The sequence below is a fragment of the Mobula birostris genome, chromosome 4 (assembly GCF_030028105.1).
Source record: "Mobula birostris isolate sMobBir1 chromosome 4, sMobBir1.hap1, whole genome shotgun sequence".
Lineage (NCBI taxonomy): Eukaryota > Metazoa > Chordata > Chondrichthyes > Myliobatiformes > Myliobatidae > Mobula > Mobula birostris.
Genome location: NC_092373.1, coordinates 56,211,500 through 56,237,037, shown reverse-complemented (window position 1 = coordinate 56,237,037; position 25,538 = coordinate 56,211,500). Strand labels below are relative to the sequence as shown.

The window sequence follows — 25,538 nt, the reverse complement described above, 5'->3', positions numbered from 1 at the left end:
CTATTCTATTAAATTCACTTGACCATATAAGTAATGTTTAAAAAGCTAACCTTCCAGCCACAACAACATTACACAATTGATTATTAAACAAGTCATGAATTTGCCATCTTTATTGAAATTGCTCAGAAATAGCAATGGACATCGTTCTCTTTCTAGGTCATTTGGAGAACTGCAAAGCATAAATAACACTGAATCCGCTCAATTATTTTACATTCTTTGATAATGAATCTCAAGGAAATGTGCTAGGATCACATTTTCACTTGTTGTCATAGTGTACAATACACTTTAAAATAGTCTATAAATCATGCGCAACCTGCTGTCTTTGTTCCATACTTACTTAAACCTACTATGACATTATGTAATGGAATCAGAGTGCTTAAAAAGGAACAAGTAGAATTCAGTGCTGAGTTGCCACAATTACTGATCGGGTTCCTCGAATCTTCTCATTCTTTATAAAGCAGGCTCATACATCATTACATACATCCTATGAAGGGCAACCACCCCTACATCCAAGGAATCAAGTGCTGGCTGGCCTCTTGCCTAAAGCCTTCATCAGGTAACTTCCCATTTCTTAACTATCACAACACCATTCTCCAGCTCACAGTATTTTTTTTCCGTTAGACGTTTTATGAAAGCTTTTGAACAGTTATCTAATTAATACAATTTACCAAGAACACATTTTTTTTAGATATTTGCAAGCTAGAAATTTCCTAAATACCATACTCCCTTCCTTTCCGGTGTTAACCCCCACAAATATTTTAGATGCTATCATTAACCTTAACCCGTTTCGTAAAGGTGTAACGGCTACTATTTATAATATTATCATGAAATTTAGGAAAGCTCCATTCAACAAGATTAGGACTGACTGGGAAAGGGAACTGGGTCTTACTATCCCGGCTGAGGACTGGGCCTATATTTTACAACTTGTTAATACTTCCTCTATCTGTTCCAAACACTCTTTAATTCAATTTAAAGTTGTCCATAGAGCACATACGTCTAAAGATAAATTAGCTCGCTATTACTCTCATAATAACTCTCTTTGTGATAGATGTCATGGGGAGGTAGCTTCCTTGACTCACATGTTTTGGTCTTGTCCTACTCTGGAAACTTTTTGGAAAGACATTTTTAATATTATCTCAAAGGTTTTGAATAGTGATATTTCTCCCCATCCTATTACTGCTATCTTTGGATTACCTAAAACTTCTAGTAATTTACCCCCCTCAGCTCGTAGAATGATTGCTTTTCTTACTTTAATGGCGAAAAGATGTATTCTACAACATTGGAAGGAGATTAATGCCCCATCTACGTTTTTTTGGTTCTCTCAAACGATACTGTGTTTAAATTTGGAAAAAATCAGAAGTAATCTTTATGATACTTCAGTTAAATTTGAACAGACCTGGAGATCATTTATTCAATATTTTCATTTAATGTAACTATTTTTTTCTCCCTGACCATATATATATTCCCTTCGTGGATTTTATCTGTTATTAGTGGAGGTCGGGTTTGAGGACGCGATTGTTTAATTGTTCAAAGTCTAGTATATACCTAGTTAGCCCATTGCTTTGCTTTGTTAGGTTAGTTGCACGTTAGGTTTTTTTCTGGGGTTTTTTTTCATTCTATTAGGTATATATGAAATATTAGTATACAATTATATTACCTTGTTATTCTATAATTAACATACATTGTATTGTTTTTTTGTATTAACATTACTTTTATATTTATATCTTAATAATGTATTGGTTGCTATATGTTTTACTCTTTGTGTACTAATTCAATAAAAAGATTTAAAAAGAAAAATGTTTTATGAAAGCAAAATATGCATCTGTAGATCTGAAAATAGCATGGTTAAACGGCATATTTGGAAAATGAAATTGTTAACATTATCCAAATATGATGAAATGTTAGGAGATGCCATAATTTTAAGAGTGGTAGGAAAAGAAGAGAAGGTGGAAGGGACAGGAGAGCTTGTGATTAAATGAAAGATAATGCCAGGCAAAAAGAGACATAAAGAAACAAATTTAATTGGAGGAGGTAATAATGATGAAAGCAGCATATATGTACATACAGTATTTCATTGAAAGCTGCAGGGCAGATAGAAAAATCGTTAAAATGCAAATGAAATTCTGGGCTTTATAAACAGAGGCACAAAGTATAACAACAAGAAAGTCATGGTGAACTTTTGTGCAACACTGCATCAAACTCATCTGCACACAGATCTGGATGCGACATCTTAGGAAAGATATAAAGACTTCAGAGAAGGTGATGAAGAGATTATCCAGGGTATAAGGAACTTTAGTTTTATGGGCAGACTGGAAAAGCAAGGATTGTTCTGATTTAAATAGAGGCGGTGTAAGGGGATTTGATAGAAATATTTAAAATAATGATTGGGGTAGACAGAATAAAGAGCAGTAAGTGAAGCAAAGGTACTATAAAGAAAAGCGACTTATGCAAATAGCTAAACTCTGATGGGATTAATAGTGCAGGACTAAAGTGAGATGGTAGAGGCATGGGAGTAGTTTAAGGTAGTGTCAACCTAGGACAAAGGGTAAATGAGGAATATCAAAAAGTCAAGCATGGAGCCTTGGGCATGCTCCAGGTGAATTTCATAGGAGGTGGTTAAATGCAGATTAGAGAGATTATATTGCTGGGGTTAACTATTTCAGAACAAGCACGAGGACAATCTCATTACACCTGTGGTATAGAGATGAACCTGATGGGAGAAGACACACAATAGGTCGAAGTAACAGAATATTAGAAATTTCTCCTGATAACCACTTTGGATATTAGTGATGATGCAGGCTCGGTGCCATCAGTGAGATTGAATCTCTGATTTGTTTCTAGCGGCGGCTCAGAACTGAGTAATGAAAAACTTCAGATTTGTGTCTTAAAACATAAAATGGTGAAATCTGGAAAAAAAAGGAGTCAATAAAAAGAGAAAAGAGCTTTGACCAGTGGCCAATCCAAACAGCAGAAGTTTTGAGAGGAGGGGACTTCAATTAGGTCCACTGCCCAAGGATAAAAGGCAGCAGTGGGTCACTACAGTGAAAAAGAGCTTTGACTAGCGGCCAATCTGGACATCAGCCAATCCAGATATCAACAGTTTTGACAGGAGCGGTCTTCAATCAGGTCCACTGCCTGAGGATAAAAGGCAGCGACAGTGAAAAAGAGCTTTGACCAGAGACCAATTGCCATTTGGGATTGATTAGTAAGAGCAAATTAAAGGAAGGTATTGGCAAGAACAGCAGCCATCTAAGTAGAACAAAGTAGAACAAAGAACTAAGTAGACGTAGTCAGAGTGGTGATCTTGAGGCTTTAGCTCTTCAAGGTTTCAGCAAAGAGAGGATTCACTCAGAAAAAGCAGAGAACAGCTCTAGATTTTTCCTTCTCTTCTTTATATTTTCTCAGCTAGGACAGTAGAGATGCCAGGCAGAATATCAAAATGCTCCTCTTGCAGGATCTGGGACCTCCAGTGTCTCTGATGACTACAACTGCGAGAAGTGCATCTAGCTGCAGCTTCTAATAAACCATGCTAAGAAGTTGAAGGTGGAACTAGATGAACTCTAAATCATTCAGGAGGCTGTGGGGATGATAGATTGGACATACAGAGAGGTAGTTACACCCAAAATGCAGGACATGGAAACTGGGTGACAGTCAGGAGGGAGAAAGGGGTTAAGGAGCTAGTGCAGAGTGCCCCAGTGGCCATCCTCATCAACAACAGGTATATCACTTTGGATACTGTTTGGGGGGGTGGATGACCTAACAGAGGAAAGTCACTGTGGTCGGGTCTCTGGCATTGAGTCTGCCGCTGTGACTTAGAGGGAAGGGGGAGAAGAGGCACACTGTGGTGATAGGGGATTCGTTAGTTAGGGGAATGGACAAGAGGTTCTGTGTGTGAGAACGAGATTCCCAGATGGTATGTTGCCTTTATGGATACCAGTGTCTGGGATATCTTGGATCACATCCTCAGCATTCTTAAGTGGGAAGGTGAAACAGCCAGAAGTCATGGTCCATGTAGGTACCAGTGATGCGGGTAGGAAGGATGACGAGGTTCTGCATAGGGAGTGCTGAGAGTTAAGTGCTAACTTAAAGGGCAGGACCTCCAGGGTTGTGATCTCAGGATTGCTACCCATGCCATGTGTTAATGAGGCTAGAATTAGGAAGATTGTATAGTTTAATATGTGGCTAAGGAGTGAGTGTTGGAGGGAGGGCTTCAGGTTTTTGGATCATTGGGCTCTCTTCCAGGGAAGGTAGGAACCGTACAGAAGGGATAGTTTGCACCTGAACTGGAGGCGGACTAATATCCTACTGGGAAAGTTTGTTAATGCTGCATGGTCGGCTTTAAACAAGAGTTGCAGGGGGTTGGGAACCAGAGTACCAGAACAGTTAGTGGAGAGGTTGTGGAGGCAGATTTTGGAAAGACCTCAGACAAAATTAGGAAGCAAAATGTTGAGCATGGTGCGACTAGTCTCTTGAGCTGCATATTTTTTAATGAAAGAAGTATCATAGGAAAGGCAAATAATAATGCTGAAGATAACGTAGCTGCTTTACTAACAGAGGCATTGTGTAGTGAGGAGAGGCCGTTGATTGGGCAAACTAGTAGTCACCAGGATGAGTTGTAACGCAAAAGGAGGACAAAATCAAAAAGGGTGAATACAGGACTGAAGGTATTATATTTGAATGCACCCAGTATACGGAATAAGGTAAGTGAATTTGCAGTAGAGTTGCAAATTGGCAGGTATGATGCTGTAGGCATCACCGATTCATGGCTGAAAGTTTATAGCTGGGAAATTAATGTCCAACAATACCCTTTGTACCGAAAGAACAGGCAGAAAGACAGAGGGCCCATGTTGCTCTGTTGGTAAAAAATAAAGTCAAGTCATTAGAAAGAGTTAACAAAGAGTCGGAAGGTGATGGATCATTCTGGATAGAGCAAAGGAACTTTAAGAGTAAAAAGACCCTGATAGGAGTTACAGACCCAAAACTTAGGAAATATGAGGCCCACAAATTACAGCATGAGATAGAAAATGCATATCAAAAAGGCAGTGTTACAATAGTCATGGAGTCCATAAGACCATAAGACAAAAGAGCAGAAGTTGGCCATTCGGCCCATCGAGTCTGTTCCGCCATTTTATCATGAGCTGATCCATTCTCCCATTTAGTCCCACTCCCCTGCCTTCTCACCATAACCTTTGATGCCCTGGCTACTCAGATACCCATCAATCTCTGCCTTAAATACACCCAATGACTTGGCCTCCACTGCTGCCCGTGGCAACAAATTCCATAGATTCACCACCCTCTGTCTAAAAAAATTTCCTCGCTTTTCTGTTCTGAATGGGCGCCATTCAATCCTTAAGTCATGCCCTCTCGTACTAGACTCCCCCATCATGGGAAACAACTTTGCCACATCCACTCTGTCCATGCCTTTCAACATTTGAAATGTTTCTATGAGGTCTCCCCTCATTCTTCTAAACTCCAAAGAATACAGTCCAAGAGCGGACAAACGTTCCTCATATGTTAACCCTCTCATTCCCGGAATCTTCTCTGTACCCTCTCCAACGTCAGCACATCCTTTCTTAAATAAGGAGACCAAAACTGCCCACAGTACCCTAAGTGAGGTCTCACCAGCGCCTTATAGAGCCTCAACATCACACCCCTGCTCCTATACTCTATTCCTATAGAAATGAATGCCAACATTGCATTCACCTTCTTCACTACCGACTCAACCTGGAGGTTAACCTTAAGGGAATCCTATACAAGGACTCCGAAGTCCTGTTGCATCTCCGAACTTTGAATTCTTTCCCCATTTAAATAATAGTCTGCCCATTTATTACTTCTGCCAAAGTGCATAACCATACACTTTCCAACATTGTACTTCATTTGCCACTTCTTTGCCCATTCTTCCAATCTATCCAAGTCTCTCTGCAGACTCTCCGTTTCCTCAGCACTACCAGCCCCTCCACCTATCTTCGTATTGTCAGCAAACTTAGCCAAAAAGCTATCTATTCCATAATCCAAATCGTTGATGTATAATGTAAAAAGAAGCGGCCCCAACACGGACCCCTATGGAACACCGCTGGTAACTGGCAGCCAGCCAGAATAGGATCCCTTTATTCCCACTCTCTGTTTCCTGCCAATCCGCCAATGATCTATCCACGTATGTAACTTTCCCGTAATTCCATGGGCTCTTATCTTGGTAAGTAGCCTCATGTGTGGCACCTTGTCAAAGGCCTTCTGAAAATCCAAATATACCACATCCACTGCATCTCCCTTGTCTAGCTTACCGGTAATTTCTTCAAAAAATTGTAATAGGTTTGTCAGGCAGGATTTTCCTTTAAGGAATCCATGCTGAGTTCTGCCTATCTTGTCATATGCCTCCAGGTACTCTGTAACCTCATCCTTGACAATCGACTCCAACAAATTCCCAACCACCGATGTCAAGCTAACAGGTCTATAATTTCTTCTTTGCTTCCTTGCCCCCTTCTTAAATAGTGGAGTGACATTTGCAATCTTCCAGTCCTTCGGAACCATGCCAGAATCTATCGACTTTTGAAAGATCATCGCTAATGCCTCCGCAATCTCCACAGCTACTTCCTTCAGAACACGTGGATACATTCCATCTGGTCCAGGTGATTTATCTACCTTTAGACTATTCAGCTTCCTGAGTATTTTCTCTGTCGTAATTGTAACTGCGCACACTCCTCTTCCCTGACACCCTTGAGTGTCCGGTATACTGCTGATGTCTTCCTCAGTGAAGACTGATGCAAAATACTCGTTCAGTTCCTCTGCCATCTCTTTATCTCCCATTACAATTTCTCCAGCATCATTTTCTATCGGTTCTATATCTACTCTCACCTGTCTTTTACTCTTTATATACTTGAAAAAGCTTTTAGTATCCTCTTTGATATTATTTGCTAGCTTCCTTTCATAGTTAATCTTTTCCCTCTTAATGACCTTCTTAGTTTCCTTTTGTAAGGTTTTAAAAACTTCCCAATCCTCTGTCTTCCCACTAATTTTTGGTTCCTTGTATGCCCTCTCCTTTGCTTTAACTTTGGCTTTGACTTCTCTTGTCAACCATGGTTGCATCCTTTTTCCATTCGAAAATTTCTTCTTTTTTGGAATATACCTGTCTTGCACCTTCCTCACTTCTCGCATAAACTCCAGCCACTGCTGCTCTGCTGTCTTTCCCGCCACTGTCCCTTTCCAGTCAACTTTGGCCAGTTCCTCTCTCATGCCACTGTAATTTCCTTTACTCCATTGAAATACCGACACATCAGATTTCGGCTTCTCTTTTTCAAATTTCACAGTGAACTCAATCATGTTATGATCACTGCCTCCTAAGGGTTCCTTCACCTCAATCTCTCTGATCACCTCCGGTTCATTACACAACACCCAATCTAGTACAGCCAATCCCCTAGTGGGCTCAACAACAAGCTGTTCTAAAAAGCCATCTCGTAGACATTCTACAAATTCTCTCTCTTGAGATCCAGTGCCGACCTAATTTTCCCAATCCACTCGCATGTTAAAATCCCCCACAATTATCAGAACACTGCCCTTCTGACAAGTCTTTTCTGTTTCCAGTTGTAATTTGTAGTCCACATCCCTGCAGCTGTTTGGAGGCCTATAAATAACTGCCATCAGGGTCCTTTTACCCCTGCAGTTTCTTAGCTCAACCCATAAAGATTCTGTACCTTCCGATCATATATCACCTCTTTCTAATGATTTAATATCATTTCTTACCAATAAAGCCACGCCTCCCCCTCTGCCTATCTGCCTATCCTTCCGATACACCGTGTATCCTTGGATGTTCTGCTCCCAGAGACATGCATCCTTTAGGCACATCTCAGTGATGGCCACAATATCATACCTATCAATCTGTAGCTGTACGACAAGATCATCCACCTTATTCCTTATGCTGCATGCATTTAAGTATAACACCTTAAGACCAGTATTTGGTACTTTTCACTTTGATTTCACTGCAACTTTATTGCGCTGCAACTCATCCCAATGGCTACAAATTTGCCCCATCACCTGCCTGTCTTTCCTGACATCTTTACTGCTCACGATCTTAGATTTATTTCTGTTTTCCCCTTCCTCCGCTCTGTCATTCCAGTTCCCATCCCCCTGCCAAATTAGTTTAAACCCTCCCTGACAGCTCTATTAAACTTTCCCGCCAGGATATTGGTCCCCTTCGGGTTCAGGTGTAACCTGTCCTTTTTGAACAGGTCATACTTCCCCCCAGAAGAGATCTCAATTATCCAAGAATCTGAAGTCCTGTCCTCTGCACCAGTCTCTCAGCCACGCATTCATCTGCCTGATCTTACTATTCTTGCCCTCGCTAGCACGTGGCACAGGTAGCAATCCCCAGATTACCACCCTGGAGATCCTGCTTCTCAGCTTCCTTCCTAACTCCTGGAAATCTCTCTTCAGGACCTCCTCCTTTGTCCTATCTATGTCATTAGTACCAACATGTACCAAGACAACTGGCTGCTCACCCTCCCCCTTCAGAATATTCTGGACCCGATCCGAGACATCCCATACCCTGGCACCTGGGAGGCAACACACCATGCGGGTATCTCTATCAAGCTCACAGAATCTCCTGTCTGTTCCCCTGTCTATGGAATCCCCTACAACTACCACATTCCTTTTCTCCCTCCTTCCCTCCTGCACAACAGCGCCAGGCACAGTGCCAGAGACCCGGTCACCGTGGGCGTCCCCTGTCAGTGGCAGATGGAGTTCAACCGAGGTAAGTGTGAAGTGGTTCATGTTGGTGGGTCAAATATGATGGCAGAATATAGTATTAATGGTAAGACTCTTGGCAGCGTGGAGGATCAGAGGGATCTTGGGGTCCGAGTCCATAGGACACTCAAAGTAGCTGCACAGGTTGACTCTGGTTAAGAAGGCATACAGTGTATTGGCCTTCATTAATCATGGAATTAGATTTAAGTGCCGAAAGGTAATGTTGCAGCTACATAGGACCCTGGTCAGACCCCACTTGGAGTACTGTGTTCAGTTCTGGTTGCCTCATTACAGGAAGGATGTGGAAGCCATAGATAGGGTGCAGAGAAGATTTACAAGGATGTTGCCTGGATTGGGGAGCATGCCTTATGAAAACAGGTTGAGTGAACTCGGCCTTTTCTCCTTGCAGCAGAGGAGGATGAGAGGTGACCTGATAGAGGTGTATAAGATGATGAGAGGCATTAATCATGTGGATAGTCAAGAGGCTTTTACCCAGGGCTGAAATGGTTGCCACAAAAGGACACAGGTTTAAGGTGCTTGGGAATAGATACAGAGGAGATGTCAGGGGTAAGTTTTTTACGCAGAGAGTGGTGAGTGCTTGGAATGGACTGGAGGTGGATACGATAGGGTCTTTTAAGAGACTTTTGTATAGGTACATGGAGCTTAGAAAATTAGAGGGCTATGGGTAAGCCTAGTAATTTCTAAGGTAGGGTCATGTTCGGCACAACATTGTGGGCCAAAGGGCCTGTATTGTGCTGTAGGTTTTCTATGTTTCTATGACACTGGGCCTGTATTCATTAGAATTTAGACGAATGAGGGGTTACTTCATTGAAACCTATCAAATGGTGAAAAGCCTTAATAGGGTGGATGTGGAGAGGATGGTTCCTATGGTGGGAGAGTCTAAGATCAGAGAACGCAGCCTCAGAATAGAGGGATGCTCTTTGAGAACAAAGATGAGGAGAGTTTCTTTAGCCAGAGAGCAGTGAATCTGGGAAATTCGTTGTGACAGGCAGCTGTGGAGGCCAACTCTTTATATACATTTAAGGCAAAGGTTGATAGATTCTTGATTAGTCAGGGCATGAAGGGATACGGGGATAAGACAGGGGATTGGGGCTGAAAGGAAAATTGGATCAGCCATGATGAAATGGCAGACTCTATGGGCCAAATGGCAGAATTCTGCTCCTATATCTAATGGTCTAATAAAACTAATATAGAAAGGTTCAGTGCTCAGAGACAACATCAGCAAGAACTGACTAAAAAATGTTAAATGTTGGGGGAAATGAATGGGAGAGGACTGTTTGTAGTAAATTGAGTTTGGTAAGACTTTAGTGGAGAAAGTTAAGTATAAAATTCCTGAACAACCTAGGATGGCGATCTTGTAATTGGATCAAACCCAGGAATATACTGGAGACCAAAGAAGACTGCAGATGCTGGAATGTGGAGCATGATTCTGCCTAAACTGTTGAGTTCCTCTAGCAGCTTGTGCTTTTTTAGCTCCAGGAATATACTGCACTATTTCAGGACTAGTATGCGGGGTAGCATGGTAGCGTAGTGGATAGCACAATGCTTTACAGTACAGGTGACCCAGGTTCAATTCCCACCGCTGCCTGTAAGGAGTACACTCTCCCCGTGACCGCGTGGGTGTCCTCCGGGTGCTCCAGTGTCCTCCCGCAGCCCAAAGACCTACTGGTGGTAGGTTAATTGGTCATTATAAATTGTCCCATAATTAGACCATGATTAAATCGGGGGATTGCTGAGTACTTTGCCAAATAAATTAGTCAATCATAAAATAATAATATGTAAGAAAATCTTATTGTTGGAGCACAAACAACTTACGTGAAGTTGATTTTGATAACATCATCCATGCTGTGTTATTTTTTGAAGAACCAGATCTTCCAAAACTGCTTGGAGGTCTACACTGAATATCATCAATTACATCATGAACAATGGAGTCATCAGCATATTCACAAAGACTACTGTCCGGTCGCCAGTCACCATCTTCTAGGGAAGGAGACAAAGAGGAATAGCTCTTCATTTTGGCAGCTGCAACAACTGATGTTAACTTTCGGCAGAAGATTAGTGATATGAATTAGCCCCCACTGGACCCTGCTTTTTTTCCATTAACATCAATATGCATAATAATTGGCTTTTTCACCCCCAAACAGAATATTAGAATCAGCCACATGGTACCTAAAGTATTCATTAGGAGAACAAAATGAAGTGAAATTCCATTTATTACCATTTAAAATAGCCTGATAAAAATAATGAAGAATTGTGACTCTAATCCGAATGTATAAAAAATCTTGAAATCTGAATAGTAAAAGTGTGAAGACTCTGCGGTCAGGTAGCAACTGTGGTGTGAAGAACAAAGTTCAGCTTTGGTGCAGTGACTGTTCCAGGGGATGGAAAAGGCTCCAAAGTGACCAAGGAGATCCTGGCTAATGATGTTGCTCTTTAAAAATTACATTGCAATGTTTTTTCTTGTTGTAAAGCGTGAAGTATATGTTAAAAACCTTGTACTTTAATTTGTGATTCATCACAAACATTACACGAATGTCATTCCACAGAAGTAGCCATTGGCTAAGCTTTATTTAAAGCAGTAACATAGTGTTTCTATCTCACCATTTCTAACTTAGGCACATGCATGATCAAACCTGTGTCCCGAGAATATGGATTTCATCTAACATATGTTTAACATGCTGAATTCTGCAACTACAAGACTGGAGTATTAAGTATGATAAGTTAAAATGTAGTCATTTCTCTGCTACAAATGTTTGTTGCACAAAACTTGCATAAAACTCATTCTCTCCTGATGTCAACTACATAAGACAAATTATATCATATCTTACATCTTGACCACATGCTGGACTGAAGTAAAGAATTAATTACCATGCTTACAAAAGTATCCTGGGGCCAGTAAATTTTCCACTGAAAAGCTTCACTCTTTTCTTTGCAAGTCCGTTCCATTGTATATAAAGCACTTGTTAAAGTTCCTAGTTAAATAAGTGTCCTGATGAAGGGTCTCGGCCCAAAATGTCGACTGTACCTCTTACTATAGATGCTGCCTGGCCTGCTATGTTCCACCAGCATTTTGTGTGTGTTGCTTGAATTTCCAGCATCTGCAGATTTCCTCATGTTTGCAAAGTTCAATATTTACCAGTTTTTATGGCTACATCTCAAAGGACATTGTAAGAAACTTGATTTCATTCAGAAAAACAGTGCGCTTGCCTCTGTGGTCAGCACATACCTCGATTAAAATGCTCAGAACTTGCATCAATGAGTTCTGCTGCTCCAAAGATAATTAAAAGGTTAAATTCACCAAGGACAAAGGACTACATCTGTGTGCTAGCCAGGTCCACCACCATTAGCATTCACAGCTGTCCCCCACTGAAGCAAAGGCTGAAGTATATGCAATGTACCAATGGTACGTCAGCAATTCATCAACATTTTTATAACAGCACACAGAAAAGTCTCAAATCACTTGTATATTCTAAACAGCTACGAAGTGGGTTCCAAATCATATATCATTTTGACTTGGATAATTCTTGCTGACTCTATATAGTTCCTAATTTACAACACAAGCAGCAAAAATTCACCTAATACCTTAAGGTGTTTCTTCAGCACAAACATTATTGTGGTTTAGCAACACAGTTTTTCACCGAATTCTTCACCATACTTTCAACAAATGCAGCCATTAACCTCTCAAAAAATACCACATGTAACCAGTGACTCTAAGTAAAGAATCTCAAAACCTTATTATAAAGTAGGTTCCAAATTAGAAGTTCAAATTTATTATCAAAGTGTGTGTATATATATATATATATATATCACCATATACAACCCTGAGGTTCTTTTTCTTGCGTGCATTCATGGCGAATACAGGAAACACAATAGAATCAATGCAAGGCTGCATCCAACAGGACAGGCAAACAATCAACGTGCAAAAGACAACAAACTATGCAAATAAAAAGAAGAAAGAAGAAATAATAATAATCAGAGTATGAAAGCATGTAAAGAATAAATGATAATAGATTCTGTAATTCTAAATCAAGCCCAGCGAAAAAGCAGAAATCTTTCATGTTGTTACATTGACCACAAAAAAGCATTTGATTCTGTCCCACACTCATGGTTAATAGAAATTCTTCATATATATAGACTGCACACAATAATTATGAAATCCCTGCAACATCTGATGAAGCATTGGCATACTATAATCACCCTATCATTTAACAACCAAAAGAGAACATCCATCATTATCAAAATAAACTGAGACATTTTTCAAGGCGACTCCCTAAGCCCACTATGGCTTTGTCTAGGTCTAAACACACTCCCTAGTTCACTGAATCAGATGAAAATAGGGTATCGAATCAGAAACGACCAAATGAATTATATCTTGATATACCTTCGATGATGCATGGACGACTTGAAATTATCCACTCCTTCATCAGTAAAGCTAAAGCAATTAATTCAAATATTAGAACTATTTATGTAAGATATAAACAAGAACTTAAGACTAGATAAGTGCAGAATGTTAAACATAAAGAAAGGCGCAATAGAGCTAGTAGAATATAAAACAGAGCAGCAGGATATAATACAGGATACAGGGTGGATGAATATCAAACACAGTTGTACTTGGGATATCAACAAGCATAGAAAATAGATCATAGTGCAATAAAGGGAAAACTTTCAACAGAATTTACTTCAAGGCTTAAGAAACTCTGCCAAACACAGCTCAATATCAAAAATATCGCAATACCCATATTAACAAATTCATTTGGCATAATATCTTGGTCTGAAACAGATCTGGAAATTTTACAAAGAAAAATAAGGACTGAAACTTTAGAAAACACCATGTATTATACACTCAAACACTCTCAGATTAATACTACTTAGAACAGAATAAGGAAGAGGATTAACAGACATAAAAGAAAATTTACTTGAAAGTCAGATAAAACTTCTAAGGATATACTTTCATCAATGAAAACAGGATTCAGCACTCCATGTGAGTATGTGGAGTTCTGATAAGAAATACACACAACTGAACTTAAATGAAAACACAACCCAGAAAAATGAAGACACTATCACTATCGAAGAAAAAGTTAACAATGGAAAACCATGACCTGCTATTGAAGACATCATCACAATTTGATCAGGCTAGATGTTGATAAGCAAGCGTTAAATGCCTAGCTCAGAGCTGGAGACATTGTTCGAGAAACAGAGGCGTTCCTTGTGGCAATACAAGACCAGGTGGTTAACACAAAAAAAAAATCAAAAATACCTCATAAAAGACAAACAAGTTCAAGATGATAAAAGCAGAAAATTCCAAGAGAAACCAGAAACAATCCAACATATTACAGTATTCTGCAGCAGTTTAACTCAATGGCCTTAAGATTGATTTCAATGGCACAAAACTACTGTGCCATGCCAATGGCTTTTGGGACCACCTGGTAAAGGAAACCATGAAATAAACCTAGAGGAAAAGAATGTTAACAAAGATTAAGGCCTTGCCTTAAGTAAAAATTGGAATTTGAGTGTAAATAAGGTGGGGCAGCGGAAACCTGATTGGATGAGGACCAACCAATCAGGAGGGACGGACGATGGGTGTATAAATACCACCAGACTAGACATGCCAAGACATCATCCCTGATGAAGATGGCAGAAATTGTCAATGAAACTCAGTTAAAATTGATACCTGTAACGAGCTGAAAGTCCGTGAAGAGTTTATTTGTCAATTTGATTACTTACATGGGCACAATCAAGTGGCAAACATCATTCACCAAAATCTTACCATAAATACAAGCCTGATTCAGTTTTAGTCAAATTATACTATGACCAATTCGTGATTACAGATTGGACAACCTATAATAACCATCCAGGTATAATATTACAGGATAAACAAGCATGAACAACTTATTTAATAGATACAGTCAATCCAAACACACACAACATACAGAAATCAATAAGTGAAAAACACCAGAAGTATGCTGAATTAAAAAAGGAAATTGAAAGACTGTGGAACATGAATAGTGCATACATTGCCCCAGTAGTAATATTTACATCTGGTATAATCCCAAAGTCACTGAACAATAGGATAAAACCAATTAGGCCCACACAGCAATATGTAAATCTTCAGAAAGCCACAGTACTAAATACCACTAGAATAGTCTGCAAGTTCCTAGCAATTGAGAAATGAGTGTGCTTGATTATGCCCATAGCTCAAGTTTTATCAGCTTGAGCTGAGGAAAATAAAAATATAGTAATAATATATACAACCAATAAATATTGAGAACATGAGATGAAGAGTCCTTGAAAGTAAGTCCAAATATTGTGGAAACAGTTCAGTGATGGGGCAATTGAAGTTCAGTTATGTTATCCTCTCCGGTTCAAGAGCCTGATGGTTCAGGAGTAATAACTGTTCCTGAACCTGGTGCAGGTTCTGAGGCTCCTTTACCTTCCTCCCGATGGCAGCAGCAAGAAGACATCATGGCATGGATAGTGGGGGTCCTTGATGGATGGAGGTTTTCCTGTGACAACACTACATGTAGGTGTGCTCAGTGGTGGGGAGAGCTTTACTTGTCATGCACTGGGCTATATCCACTACTTTTTGCTAGGGTTTCCATTCAAGGACATTGAGTGTTTCCATACCAGGTAGTGATGAAACCAGTCAATATACTCTCCACCACACATCTACAGAGGTCTGTCAAAGTTTTAGACGACATGCTGAATCTTCATAAACTTCTCAAAAAATAGAAGTGCTGCCATGCTTTCAGCATAATGCCATTCATGTGCTGGACCCAAGACAAATCCTCTGAAATGATAACACCAAGGAATTTTAAATTGCTGACCCTCTCCACCTCCAATCTCCCGATGACCACTGGCTTATGGACCTTCAGTTTCCTTCTCCTGAAGGTAGTAATCAGCTTCTTAGTCTTGCTGACACTGAGTGAGACGTTGTTGCTGTGGCACCATTCAGCTAGATTTTCAATCCCCCTTTTATATGCTGATTCATTGCCACCTTTGATTTGGCTAACGACAGTAGTGCCACCAGCAAACTTAAATATGGTATTGGAGCTATGCTTAGCCTCAGTCATAAGTATAAAGTGAGTACAGTAGAAGGGCCAAGCACACAGCCTTGTTGTGCACCTGTGCTGATGGTGATTGTGGAGGAGGTGTTGCCAATCTGAACTGTCTGGGGTCTGCAAATGAGAAAATCGAGGATCCAGTTGCACAAGGAGAAGGTGAGGTCTTGAGTATTTATTTATTGTTATGAATATTCTATTGCTGATTATCTTATTTCACTTGTAAATAAATTATTACTTAAAGAATTAAATTAATATGATAAGTAATTTTATACATCCAGTCAGTGGTAAAAACTTACAATTATTACCTTGGAGTTGTTCTTTCCTGCTTTTCCCTGTAGTACAACGTCCATGCAAGCTCCTTCACAGTCTGTGGGCAAACTGTGGATGGCTGCATTTTTTTTTTAACAATAGAGGACGTTGCAGGTTCATGTCAAGAATAATCTTAAGCTTTGGGTCTAATTGGCCAGGGCGTTGCATACATCACCTTACTACAAACAACGGCAACTTGGAGACAAGAAACAGCAAAGGCACTGGCAGGTTTTTGAACATTAACATCCTGTGAGTACAGCAGATTTGTGCTTCATAGAGCCAGTCTTTGTGGCATTCTTATGTTTTGAGCTGCAAGAGCGATACCTCCTCTGCTGGGAAGCACATCCCCAAATATTCCATAATGCCCCATGAAACGTTAAGCCTGTATTCCATCAAGCTCTGAGCATAGCATACAGGTTTTCTTCCTCAATGAACCAAGTATTTCAGTGCCTCTGCCTATTATTCGTTACATGAAGGCAGCCCCATAAAACTCTTTGTCTGAATCTTCTCGAGCAGACCTTGCCCTCCAAAGTGATCACATCTATAACTGCTCAGTCTCCCTGCAATGACTGAAGGCCATGCACGCCCATGACTCACTTTGTGCAGGCTCCATCTCTAGACTAACGTATAAAATCGGCACAGTAATTGAGCTGGTGAAGTATTATGTAAAATTTAGTAAAATCTTCAGTTTAATCTTATTCTTCTACCACTGCCTTTTCACTTTGCAGTTTTTGGATATCTGAAAAGAGGAAGTTACAGGGTTGGACTGTAGTGAGTTTCAGAGACTGGGATTATGTGGTATCTGTATCTTCAAACTGAGAAATAACATTAAAATTATATAAAGGATGGCAAAACCGACATGAGGTGATAAAGATTCATGTCTAATTACTGACCATGGACACCATCATTTCAAGTAAGATCTCCTCAATGAGGAGAAAGTAAAAATGCTGCCAGTGATTATATACCACCTGAGAGAAAAGTGAAGAATATTAGTGGGTATTGCACATTATGTTTGAATGTTACGTCCTTAATGCTGTATAACTGATAGAGTAGAATTTGAGAGGTAAATATGAAATTTGCAGCTTGTTTAGTACATGGGCGGTTAGCAGAATTATAGATAGAAGTCTGGCAAGATTTTCGCCTGCATTCTCCTGAACAGATTTGTCACTGTCTCAGAAAGGAACCTCCAAGAGGTGCATTGTGGCTTTTGGCCAGAACAGAGTACTGATATTTGCCGTGAGGCAAGTCCAGGAGGAGCGCATCGAACAGAACAAGCCTCTTTACTCTGTCTTCATTGACATAACAAAGGCATTTGACACTGCAAACAGGGAGGCTCTCTGGATCATCCTGAGACATTACGGATGCCCAAGGAAATTCGTGAAGATGATTCAGCTGCTCCACAATGGAATGACAGGACAGGTCCTTTGCAGTGGTGATACGTCAGCTGCATTTGTCCTTTCCAATGTGGTGAAGCAGGGCTGTATACTAGCCCCAGTCCTGTTTAATCTGTTCTTTATTTGCAGGTTGTCACGTGCTGTCCAAGGTCCGAAGAAGGGAGTGTACATCTGGTACCAATTGGACAGCTCGCCCTTTGACCTTCACCACTTGAATACACAGACGAAGTGCCTCCACACAGTCATTCAAGAAACCCTCTTTGCTGATGACTGTGCACTTCTGGCGCACAAAGACAGTGATCTACAGTTGCTTCACAGATGCTGCTGCGCCCTTTGACCTGACTATCAGCCTAAACAAGACTGAAGTACTTCACCAGTCCGTGCCAAACACCAACCCCATAGAACAAAAAATCACTGCTGACGACACCCAGCAGACAAATGTAAACAGCTTCAAATACTTGGGATGCATCATCTCGAGTGATGGGTCTTTGGACAAAGAAATTGACTCCAGGATCAGCAAGGCCAGCCAGTCTCTGGGGAGGCTGCGTACCAGAGTGCTCAATCAACACAACATCCACATCTCCACAAAGCTGCAAGTCTAGAGAGCTGTGGTCATCCCTTCTCTCCTATATGGATGTGAGACGTGGACTCTGTACTGACGACACATCAAACAACTGGAGAAATTTCACATGCGCGCCCTCCGCTCCATCCTTGGCACTCGTTGGCAAGACCGTGTCTCCAACCTGGAGGTCTTGGATCGCGCGGAGTCCACCAGCATTGAGTCCCTGATTATCAGAGCCCAGATTCGGTGGGTGGGACACATCATCAGAATGGACGACCACCGTATGCCTCGCCAGCTGCTCTATGATGAACTGGAGACCGGAAAGAGACCTCAAGGTCGTCCACACAAGCGCCATAAAGACGCTGTGAAGGAAACCCTATGCTACTGTGACATCCAGCCAAGGGAACTAGAAGCTGTGGCTGCTGACAGAACCCGCTGGCGAGCCCTGTGCTATGAAGTCTATACCAGTTTTGAAGACAGGTGCTGCCAAAAACTGATGGAAAACCGTGAGCGGCGTCACAGAACAGCAGCCACAATTATTACAACAACGGACCTCCGTGCCCCCATTGTGCTAGACTCTCCGCTTCCAGACTGGGACTGCAGAGCCACCTCCGTGTCCACAGATGAACTGCACAACATCGTGTCTTCTGCGAATCTGAAGGACTACCACACACACACAGATAGAAGATATGTATTGTGATTGACACAGGAAATCCATTAATGAATATGTAAATTGAAATGTGCAACACTTATGTATACAACTGAGCAATACCCTAAACAACAAAGTAATACAATTGCACTAATCTTCCATTCTCTTAATACAATGTGGTGATTTTGTGCCTTCAATTTTCATGTCCCAGCTCTGCACTAACTCTAAGTAAATTCTTAGAGTGTATCAGGGAATGGGGAGGTGGGGGCAGGTGCAGGGGAAGGGTAAAGGAAGGAAAAAGCAATGGAAGCTGAAAACAAGGTCTAAATGGGAGATAAGGTGGCTGTGGGCTAAATGGAGTGAAGCATGGAAAGCATAGACTGGAAAAAAAGATAGGAATCAGGGACCTGGATGAGAGGAGATGTAAAAAGAAGGAACCGAAAAGATGGAACAGGTGATCAAACAGATTTGAAAAACAAGTGACAATGGGGCATAAGATTTACAGTATGTCAGTTATTTAAGGATGGTGATAATGTAATCACTTGGAAAAGTAATAGAAGAATAGAAAGGAAAGCAAGAGAGGGTGATGGGAAGAGTGGAGATATGGGAGTTACAAAGGCCTTAAAGCTTTCGACAAAGTAAGTATACTGACCTAAAACATTAATTCTGTCTCACCTTTCACAAATATTGTCCGAACTACTATGTGTTTCTATATCTGTTTTAAAACCAGATAATTAATTTAAATTTTTGATTGAGGACATACAGTAGCTAAATTCCCAGAATAACCCCAAAGCACTTCAAATTGCAGTACTGAACATGAAAGCAGCCAGGGTCTCAATTTCCTGTCCAATCTGAAAGACAGCATTTCCAAACTGTTCTACACACTTCCAGTACAGAACTAAATTCCGGTAAGATTTATGTCTCACATATCTGGAGTCGCACTTGAACCCACTACAAGAGAGAGTCCTACAAAAGATCCAAGGCTGATACTTAAAATCAATGATATGATTCGAAGCTCTTCAGCATTACTTACACATTCAATAGTTTGATATCTATTTATGTTATTAAATTGCTCCTCATTAAAATAAGAAATCTGTAATTACTCATTGTTTTGTTTCATTAGTTTCTGAGCCAAACTAAATTTCTCAGGTTAAAGATTGCCTTTTAGACTTTACTGTCTTCCCAACCAATTACTTAAAATACAGTAAACACAGAAGCCTGGTTGGTTAATGTGGTAATATCTGCTTCATATCCTCCAAACAACACTCTATTGATAATCTCAGATAGATTAATTTGGGAATTGCTATAATGAATCCCACTTGGGGCTAACTTACACTTTTACAAATTGGAATTTTAAAAGTTGCCTGAATAGAACGTAGAGCAAAATTTGTTGGAGAGGACTGATAGATTCTTCACAGAATCTGTCAGATTTCCTTCCTGTTAGTATCAACGAAATGTAATTCTAGTGGATTTTACTGCAAAATACAATCCTTATTGCTGGATTTTCCTCTGTAAATACACTAAAGTGCTAAAGGTGAAAATCTACACCATAAGTACGTGAAAAAGGTTGTTAATTGTTACAGAATTCTTTGAAAGTATGTTTTAACAAAGTAAGATTTAGCAACACAGAAACAAGGAAACATAGAAAACCTACAACACAATACAGGCCCTTCGGCCCACAAAGTTGTGCCGAACATGTCCCTACCTTAGAAATTACTAGGCCTACCCATAGCCCTCTATTTTTCTAAGCTCCATGTACCTATCCAAAAGTCTCTTAAAAAAAACCCTATTGTATCCGCCTCCACCACCGTTGCCGGCAGCCCATTCCACGCACTCACCACTCTCTGAGTAAAAAACTTACCCCTGAAATCCCCTCTGTACCTACTTCCAAGCACCTTAAACCTGTGTCCTCTTGTGGCAACCATTTCAGCCCTGGGAAAAAGCCTCTGACTATCCACACGATCAATGCCTCTCATCATCTTATACACCTCTATCAGATCACCTCTCATCCTCCTCCGCTCCAAGGAGAAAAGGCTGAGTTCACTCAACCTATTTTCATAAGGCATCCTCCCCAATCCAGGCAACATCCTTGTAAATCTCCCCTGCACCCTTTCTATGGCTTCCACATCCTTCCTGTAGTAAGACGACCAGAACTGAACACAGTACTCCAAGTGGGGTCTGACCAGGGTCCTGTATAGCTACAACATTACCTCTTGGCTCCTAAATTCAAATCCATGATTGATGAAGGCCAATACACCATACGGCTTCTTAACCACAGAGTCAACCTGCGCAGCTGCTTTGAGTGTCCTATGGACTCGGACCCCAAGATCCCTCTGATCCTCCACACTGCCAACAGTCTTACCACTAATACTATATTCTGCCATCATATTTGACCTACCAACATGAACTACTTCACACTTATCTGGGTTAAACTCCATCTGCCACTTCTCAGCCCAGTATTGCATCCTTTCAATGCCGCGCTGTAACCTCTGACAGCCCTCCGCACTATCCACAACACCTCCAACCTTTGTGTCATCAGCAAACTTACTAACCCATCCTTCCACTTCCTCATCCAGGTTATTTATAAAAATCATGAAGAGTAAGGGTCCCAGAACAGATCCCTGAGGCGAACCACTGGTCACTGGCCTCCAAGCAGAATATGACCCGTCTACAAGCACTCTTTGCCTTCTGTGGTAAAGCCAGTTCTGGATCCACAAAGCAATGTCCCCTTGGATCCCATGCCTCCTTACTTTCTCAATAGGCCTTGTATGGGGTACCTTATCCAATGCTTTGCTGAAATCCATATACACTACATCTACTGCTCTTCCTTCATCAATGTGTTTAGTCACATCCTCAAAAAATTCAATCAGGCTCGTAAGGCATGGCCTGCCCTTGACAGAGCCACGTTGACTATTCCTAATCATATTATACCTCTCCAAATATTCATAAATCCTGCCACTGAGGATCTTCTCCATCAACGTACCAACCACTGAAGTAAGACTCACTGGTCTATAATTTCCTGGGCTATCTCTACTCCCTTTCTTGAATAAAGGAACAACATCTGCAACCCTCCAATCCTCCAGAACTTTTCCCGTCCCCATTGATGATTCAAAGGTCATCTCTAGAGGCTCAGCAATCTCTTCCCTCGCCTTCCACAGTAGCCTGGGGTACATCTCATCCGGTCCCGGCGACTTATCCAACTTGATGCTTTCCAAAAGCTCCAGCACATTCTCTTTCTTAATTATCTACATGCTCAAGCTTTTCAGTCCGCTGCAAGTCATCACTACAATCACCAAGATCCTTTTCCATAGTGAATACTGAAGTAAAGTATTCATTAAGTACCTCTGCTATTTCCTCCGGTTCCATACACACTTTCCCATTGTCACACTTGATAGGTCCTATTCTTTCACGTCCTATCTTCTTGCTGTTCACATACTTGTAGAATGCCTTGGGGTTTTCCTTAATCCTGCCCACCAAGGCCTTCTCATGGCCCCTTCTGGCTCTCCTAATTTCCTTCCTGAGCTCCTTCCTGTCAGCCTTGTAATCTTCTTGATCTCTAACATTAGCTAGCCCTCTGAACCTTTTGTAAGCTTTTCTTTTCTTCTTGACTAGATTTATTACAGCCTTTGTACACCACGGTTCCTGTACCGTCTCATTGGAATGTACCTATGTAGAACACCACACAAATATCCCCTGAACATTTGCCACATTTCTTCCGTACTTTTCCCTGAGAATATCTGTTCCCAATTTAAGCTTCCAATTTCCTACCTGATAGCTTCATAATTCCCCTACTCCAATTAAATGCTTTTCTAACTTGTCTGTTCCTATCTCTCTCCAATGCTATTGTAAAGGAGAAAGAATTATGATCACTATCTCCAAAATGCTCTCCCACTGAGAGATCTGACACCTGACCAGGTTCATTTCCCAATACCAAATCAAGTACAGTCTCTCCTCTTGTATGCTTATCTACATATTGTGTCAAGAAACCTTCCTTGAACACACCTAACAAACTCTACCCCATCTAAACCCCTTGCTCTAGGGAGATGCCAATCAATATTTGGGAAATTAAAATCTCCCATCACGACAACTCTGTTATTATTACACCTTTCCATGATCTGTTTCCCGATCTGCTCCTCGATATCCCTGTTACTATTGGGCGGCCTATAAAAAACACCCAGTAAAGTTATTGACCCCTTCCTGTTCTTAACCTCCACCCACAGAGACTCTGTAGACAATCCCTGCATGACGTCCACCTTTTCTGCAGCCGTGACACTATCTCTGATCAACAGTGTCATGCCCCCACCTCTTTTGCCTCCTTCCCTGTCCTTTCTGAAACACCTAAAACCGGGCACTTGAAATAACCATTCCTGTCCCTGAGTCATCCAAGTCTCTGTAATGGCCACCACACCATAGCTCCAAGTACTGATCCACCCTCTAAGCTCATCCGCTTTGTTCACAATACATTAAAATAGACGCATCTCAAACCTTCAGTCTGAGCGCGTCCCTTCTCTATCACCTGCCTATCCTCCCTCACACACTGTCTCCAAGCTTTCTCTATTTGTGAGCCAAAAGCCTTTTCCCCAGTCTCTTCAGTTCGGTTCCCAACCCCCAACAATTCTAGTTTAAACTCACCCCAGTAGCTTAAGCAAACCTCCCCGCCGGGATATTGGTCCCCCTGGGATTCAAGTGCAACCCGTCCTTTTTGTACAGGTCATCGTCGTTGTGGCTATCCCTCGAGGTCAAGGATGATGGTCTTTGTTCTGCTGATCTACTTATGGGCTCTCAAGTAGCTTATGAGTCCAATCTTGGCTTTAAAAGTTCTTCCGCATTCAGGACAGGTAGTTCCAGATGGCAGATCGGGCTTTGGTTGTTGCTGCCCCTCTTTAAATTTTCTTCTCTTTTCTTCTAATTCTGCACATCTGTTGGCTTCGAAAGTTGCTGTACCTTCTTGGATGATGGCTTGCCAGAGTTTCCTGCCCTTGGCATTGGTTTCCCAATTGTTGATGTCGATGTTACATTTTTTCATGTTGGCTTTTAAAACGTCTTTGAATCTCTTCTGTTGTCCGCCTCTTTTACGTTTGCCTTCTTTAAGCTGGGAGTAGAAGATTTGCTTCGGCAGACATTCGTCTTTCGTCCGAAGAACATGACCGCTCCATCTTAGTTGGCTCTTGATGACGTAGGCTTCAATGCTTGCTGTTTTTGCTTCATTTAGCACACTGACGTTGGTTCTTCTATCTTCCCAGCTGATATTTAAGATGTTTCGAAGTCAGCGTTGATGGAACTTTTCAAGTGCCTTCAGATGTCGTCGGTATGTTGTCCAGGTTTCTGATGCAAATAGGAGTGTTGGGATTACCACTGCTTTGTACACTAACATTTTGGTGTCTGTTCGGATGTCACGATCATGAAAGACTCTTGTTCGGAGAAGTCCAAAAACTGTTCCAGGGCATTTAAGACGATGTTGGATCTCGTTATTAAGGTCGACATTGGAGGAGAGGCGACTTCCAAGATAAGGAAAGTGGTCCACGTTTTCCAGGGTTGTTTCGCCAAGTTGAATTGATGGTTCTATCCAATTTGTCTCAATTGGTAATGGTTGATAGATGATCTAAGTCTTCTTGGAATTGATGGTTAAGTCCAAGTTTCATGTAAGCACAGGTCACACCTGCCCCAAAAGAGGTCCTAATGATCCAGAAATCTGAATCCCTGCCCCCTGCTCCAATCTCTCAGCCATGCATTTATCCTCCACCTCATTCTATTCCTATACCCACTGTCGCGTGGCACAGGCAGTAATCTCGAGATTACTACCTTTGCGGTCCGGCTTCTCAACTTCCTTCCTAACTCCCTGTAGTCTTTTTTCCGGACCTCTTCCCTTTTCCAACCTATGTCGTTGGTACCAATATGTACCACGACCTCTGGCTGTTCTCCCTCTCACTGCAGGATATCGTGGACGCGATCTGAAACATCCTGGACCCTGGCAGCTGGGAGGCAAACTACCATCCAAGTTTCTTTCCTGCGTCCACAGAATCGCCTGTCTGACCCCCTAACTAGAGAGTCCCTTATCACTACTACCTTCCTCTTCCTTTCCAAAAAAAGATTTGTTTGGTATGGAGTCTAATAATCTCCTCAAAACCTTCCCTTCAGTTAGTCTTAGATCAGTTCAAAATCAGCTTGAAAGGATTATATTATGGACAATTGCTTAATGATATTTTTGCTCTTGCTTTTCATTAAAATGAGAATACTTAATATATACATGCATGGGGCATTATGAAACATTTTCTAATTATATCTGATATGTAACTATATTCATTGAAACAACAAGCACATAGCAAATCTGATGACTGACTACTGTATTTCTAAGACATACCTTTGACCAGTGTCACCACCATTTCCGTTTTGTCATCGATCACTCGTTTCACAGAGAGTGCTGGAACAATCAGATTAGGATCCAGTTGCAAGGAGAAGAAACCTTCCATACCCAAATATTTGCCAACATCAATATCTTGAGCATGAGCAATCTTTTGTAATTCCTAACATGATTGAAATAGAATTACAAGATATAAGCATTAGTTTATAAAAATGCACAATTTAGACAGGGAAAACGATTTGGGCTGGTTTATCTCTGCTGGAAAACAAATTACTGCAGATATAAGTAATATATTTTATTATTTTTGTTTATCAGGGTCAACCTGGCTGATTACATCTGTGTCAGCACATCCTCAATAATTAGAGAGAACAAAATCAAATGTATTCAACAGGATCATAGAATGATTACAGTATGAAAGGCAGCAACTTGACCTATCGAGTCCATG

The 25,538-nt window shown here is 41.1% G+C and overlaps 1 protein-coding gene across 3 annotated transcripts in view; it reads right to left on the bottom strand.

The window, feature by feature from the left end:
• zbbx (zinc finger, B-box domain containing) overlaps positions 1-25,538 on the bottom strand; it is a 155,989-nt gene that overhangs the window by 9,420 nt on the left and 121,031 nt on the right. For all 3 annotated transcript variants that reach the window (XM_072254587.1, XM_072254589.1, XM_072254588.1), the window contains 2 exons: positions 25,094-25,256; positions 10,573-10,737 (listed from right to left, as the gene is read on the bottom strand). In XM_072254587.1, coding sequence (XP_072110688.1) covers positions 10,573-10,737; positions 25,094-25,256 — 328 coding nt within the window. The remainder of the gene's footprint in view (positions 1-10,572; positions 10,738-25,093; positions 25,257-25,538) is intronic.